At 35.0% G+C, this 5,424-nt stretch overlaps 1 protein-coding gene across 7 annotated transcripts in view; it reads left to right on the top strand.

The window, feature by feature from the left end:
- The first annotated feature begins 1,488 nt into the window (after positions 1-1,488).
- Positions 1,489-5,424, top strand: part of wdr27 (WD repeat domain 27) — a 35,874-nt gene continuing 31,938 nt past the window's right edge. For 4 of the 7 annotated variants that reach the window (XM_028006590.1, XM_028006588.1, XM_028006586.1 and 1 more), the window contains exons 1-8: positions 1,489-1,762; positions 1,897-2,038; positions 2,258-2,382; positions 2,738-2,851; positions 2,930-2,981; positions 4,318-4,388; positions 4,471-4,585; positions 5,022-5,124. In XM_028006590.1, the coding sequence (XP_027862391.1) occupies positions 1,625-1,762; positions 1,897-2,038; positions 2,258-2,382; positions 2,738-2,851; positions 2,930-2,981; positions 4,318-4,388; positions 4,471-4,585; positions 5,022-5,124 (860 nt within the window). In that variant the 5' untranslated portion in view covers positions 1,489-1,624. Of the gene's footprint in view, positions 1,763-1,896; positions 2,039-2,257; positions 2,383-2,737; positions 2,862-2,929; positions 2,982-4,317; positions 4,389-4,470; positions 4,586-5,021; positions 5,125-5,424 lie in introns of those variants that run through there. The other 3 variants (XM_028006587.1, XM_028006589.1, XM_028006592.1) reach the window with 3 other exon arrangements.

Genomic DNA, 5,424 nt, shown 5'->3' with positions numbered 1-5,424 from the left:
TACTGCAAAGCTCACTGCAGACGAAACCTCGCTGCTGGTGTTTCGTCGAAAAAAGCGACCCTGCTAGAAGAAGAACCACGAAGGCCCGTTTCATACCATTTAAAGTCAAAAGTGCCACACCACACTGAGTTGTGCTTAGGCGAGGTCAACATTTTTAATTTAAGTCTGTTTTGGAATCACAAAATTATGAATAAAAATACACTTTATTCATAATGCCAGAATGTGCAAGACCTGTAATATCAGTTTGCCTCTATAAATTACATTTCCAAAAGCAATTATATGGTGGTTATATGTGTATGTATATGTAAATGTAATTGAATATTATTGTAAATAATTGAAATATCACCATATTTATGTTAACATTTTATATATTTCCTACATTGTTTACACTGTTGACTTCTATGTACACGTGTACGGCGATAAATAATTAATTGATATATGAACAATATTTTAACAATTGATATATTAACAATATTTTAATCTAAAAGCGTTGGAAAGTGCTTCCGACTGCAGGCTGGAGGCATGGCGAGAGTCCGAGATCATGATACTGCATTTTCTTTACTACATATTGTTCTTTCTCTTTTCAATTTTATTTTAAAATAAAGTTTAACAATAAAAAAACACCGCGTGCGATTTTTTCCAAAAATAACTTTCCACTCACTGCATAGCGGACGCCGATGAAGTGCTTAGTTTGGCATGAGTACTTTTTTCAGCACAACACCGGCTGGCCCGACACCGGCTACACAATATGCGTCATATCCGCCTGCTTCTACATGAACTACGCTTCCCAGTACCCCTCTCTCTATCCGAGCTTATTTAGCCCTTTAGCCATTTCAAACAGGATGATCTACTTAGGAGCGTGTCCTCCGATGTCTTTTAAGCTACGAAAATGCGCATTTGTTTGCAGCATCATTATACAAAGTTATTTGTCTGAGACAAGCGAAATGAAAAATCTCAAAACATTTCTAAATAGGTATTTAGCCAAAGTAGTGTACGTTTTCATACAGTAAGTAAACAACAACCAACTATAAAAGTTATTTATATAGAGACATTTTCAATATATATATATATATATATATATATATATATATATATATATATATATATATATATATATATATATAATTTTGTGGGGAACAGTAGCAAACACAGAGTTCGTTGATTGTTGACCGCTCGCAGCCACTGATCTCTTATATAAATCTACAAAGTAAACAATGAACAGTTGATCCCATCTTGTGGTCAAACAAGGAAGTACAAGTATAGATGTGATTAAAAGATGTATCACTTTGACAGTATTTTCAAACAAGTTTAATATAAAGTATAATGCATGAACAAAATAAATTATTATAGTGGACTACGTTATAAGCAGCACGTAAGTGCCCTTATAAAATGATAAAAAAAATTATAGTTTGAAGAATACGAAATAATCAATCCACAAGGACGTCCGCCTGACGTAGGTAAATGTTTTCTTACCTAGACGATCTTTCGTGGCGGAAGCGTGTCTTAGCAACGCTTAATGTCTCTTCGAACTCTCAAAACCGCTACCCAACAAAAATGCCATCTTATTTTTGAATGACTTTAACCGAAAAATACATCTCTGAAGCACAACAAGAGCGAGGCTGAAATGATTAAGGAAAAGTTGAGTTTTACGTGTGATGTACTCCTGTCACACCAACAGCTCGCATGCTGTGACTGTTACTGTGGTATACCTCACCAGGGCAACAATGTGCTCATTTACAGCAATAAGGAGATACAACGAAAGGTTTGTTCACATTTCGTTTATTATGTGCAAGAGGAATTTAACTCAAACAACTCAGTTAAACGACTGTGACTAGGAACATAAATGTTATGGATGCAGTTTATATGTTTATAAAAATCTTGTATTCTGCTTTACAGCCACTGCTACTAACAGGCCACCATGGTGACATCAGTGCCATGACTTTCGGGAAAAGAAGCAGTCCTGTTACCTTATGTTCTGCCTCTTCTGAGTATATTATAATTTGGGATATTCAGGCATGTCAGAAAAGACAAGAAGAAGGTAAAAGTAGTTCTGTGTACATAAATGTCTGCAGTGCAGTTCTGTCATATTTACTTGCAGCTTTTGTAATGCTAGCCTATCAATTTTTCACAAAAATATTCTGTTCTTTCACAAATCTGTTTAGTAGTTTATACAGCCATATTTGTTTCTTTTGTGTCTCTTGCGGTCTTGGACTTCCTTCATTTTCAGTCTAAATAAACTAAATAAGTTTGTGTGCAGGTAAACGTGCTGCTGGAACAGTGATTGGTACTTTACTGGGGAATGTTGTGCATCTCTCATTCTGCTCCGATGATGAACTGGTAGCTGTATGCTCAGGAACAACTATTTATGTCCTCAATTCAAAGGTACATCAGTGTGGACACAAATAATATTTTAATAGTAATTAATAAACTATTCAACATGAATAGCTATGTGTCAAGAAGAGCACAAGTGCCTCTACAAATTTTAAGGTGCCTAATTTTCTTACATAACTCATGTTACCATTATGTCCCATGAACATCTTGCTCAATTTGCTCTGAATGAATGTTTTTTTAGTTTTATAACTACTGTAACAAATAGTCACAGACACTCATCTCTATTTAAAAGACAAATGTCCCATGTGTTGAATGTCGCTGGTATACAATTGCTCTTTACATCTGACTGTTAAAAACTGCATATCATTGCTTCAAATCTGATTTTTGCTGTTGTCTCCTACATCAGAGACAGGAAGTGATTTACACATTAAATGGCCACCTTGGATTTTTAACATCTGCAGAGTTCTGTCCATGGAACACAAATATTCTTGTCAGCACCTCAGAGGATCGGACTTTTAAGGTGTTTATGTGTATGTAAGCATGTATACATGTACCATTTCTTAAAGATTTCTTTACCTGATTTATTATTTTTTTTCAGGTTTGGGATTTAAAAGCTGGAGCTGTTTTCTACCAATCCTTTGTCCTTGGAGGTAACATACATTTCTGTAATATCTGAAGAAAATTAATAACCCTATAGGCAGGTAGTATATAATATAATATTTATACTTACATAATATTTTATCACATATTTCTGTCCATATTGAAAAAAATTGTATGATGTGAATAGAGATCATTTTTAGAATTTTGACTCATTGTTCAGTTGACTCTGTAAGTTACAAGGTTGTTATTTTATTTGAGCAATTTAATTAAAATGGGGAACCTATTTATTAAATTATCACTTAAATTTTATTGCAATTCTGTGACATGATCGGAAGCAAGCTGTTCAACCCTCCAATATGGCTGAAGTAAACACATTCTAAAAATAATTGTGGGATGAAATTCTTGCACAGTGATTTAAAAAAAACTCATTACCAGTTGTTGGTTTGCGATCCAAAATCAGACAAGTCCAGTCATTATAGAGCTCTAAACTTTTCTTTATATCCGTTCTTTGCACATTACATGACAAACTGACAAACATTCCAAACAAGAGGGAGCCACCCCTCTGATTCAAACCACCTGGCTTTTAAAGCATGGCCAGGACTAATTAAGGGGCGGAGACAACAATTACATTTCCAGGTAAACAAAAGAACAAACATTTGTGCTAAACAATATTCCTAAACAAATATTCACAGAATTACAACTAACAATTTAACACAAACAAAAATAAGCTGGGACCAAACAAAAAATAAAAACATCTCTCCTCTTCAAACAATGGACCTTCCCAGTAGGTAAATTGGAAACACCAGGTCCTAGGCATCACTGCTGATGGGCACGCCTCCATGGCAGCACATGACCTCAAAGGAAAGAGAGGATGATCAAAACAAAATATTAAATAAAGCAACAATACAGGAAGCACAAAAAAACAACATCTGTTGAGGGGGGGTAAATCCCTCACACCAGTTATCAGACATGCTTAATGGCAGTTATTGCTGACAATGAGGCTCAGGGGATGATTACTTTTTATGCTTATTCTTATTGATTTATTTATTTATTTTAATTTTTATTATGTACTATGCTGTTTTTATAGTACTGCTTGTTTGTTCCAAACAGTACTATGCTATCTTAATAAAGACCTTTTACCTTTATTAAGATAAAAAAATAAAGTATTTACTATCTTAGTACTTTAAGATAATACAGTATTATCTTATTACTATCTTATCTTTTTCACATAGGGCTTGGTTGATTTGGATAGTTTTTTCCTCTGACTCAATAAAATTGTCATAACAAAAATATATGTTGTACTTACTCTGGTTATCTTTGTCTTAGAAGTACTGTATCAAAGCATTTCAAAATAATTGAAAATAAACAATTCTTTACCCTTTTTAGGGTCTTCTCTGCTCAGCGTGTTGTTCTTGGAGGAGGAAGAGCAGCTTATTACCGGCTCAACTGATGGACAGGTTAGTGTCTGAGAAGAATTATGCTGGCTAACCAAATATGAAGATCGAAAATTCCAAATATGAAAATTTCCGTTTGTTTTAGATGTGGTGCTTTTCTTTTGATGATGACTACAAATGCCATCTTGTGAAAAAAATGGACCTTCAAAAGATGGAAAAAAGATATGAAATGCGCCAGGACACTCTGAGCCAGCCACAAGGTAATACAACCACTTACTAGAGGAAGAGGGTCTTCAGCAGTTTTGTTTTAGGGATCTTGTGTTAGTCAGTGTGTGAAGTGGTAGGCCGGGGTGGTATTCCTAAAGTTTTAGGAAAGGAACCAACTGTAGAGGGATCAAACCATAAATTTCCTGGGAAAGCCTACTCAATAATTGGAAACAATGTTCAAATCAATTGTCTAAACTTGAATTCATTGTGGTTTTCATTCTGGCTTGGGGACAATGGACTAGATCTTTATCCTTGCAGAATTGTGTTGGAGAACATAAGAGTTTAGTTGCCTGGTCCAGAACCGTCTTGTGATCTGGCGAAGGCTGGATGGATGGATGGATGGATGGATGGATGTCACTTTGAGAGGTGTATGTAACTTTTTTTGAGCAAGAGAATTTCAACAGTTTGGCTCTTTTTATGTATTTCCAGATGTTGCTGAACAATTGGTTGCTAATAAAGTGGAGATCTCAAAGCCTGTCATCCAAATGGCTTCATGTGGCTCATTTGCAGAAATCCAGTTTGGTCAAGAAATGTAAGTAAAGACAGTGCAGCTGGAGTAGTTGCATATATTTGAGCAATATGCTAACAGCGTACCGTCATGTTCTCGGTGATCTGGAAAATGATGATATTTGCCTGATGATATTTAGTTTTTCCATGTCTGGATAAGCATAGCAAAATTGTTGCGTTTTCACACTCAGTCAGTACAGTGTATTGTACAGAATTTCTAAAAGTCATAAGCATGTAAGTAGTGATAATTACCTAATTTTATCCACCATTATTGCGATTTTTGTTAGGAAGTTCACAGATAAATGGAAATGTTGATGGTAAGGTC

This window comes from Xiphophorus couchianus, chromosome 22 (assembly GCF_001444195.1).
Source record: "Xiphophorus couchianus chromosome 22, X_couchianus-1.0, whole genome shotgun sequence".
NCBI lineage: Eukaryota > Metazoa > Chordata > Actinopteri > Cyprinodontiformes > Poeciliidae > Xiphophorus > Xiphophorus couchianus.
Note: the sequence above shows the minus strand (reverse complement) of the source record. Positions and strands in the feature narration are given on the sequence as shown.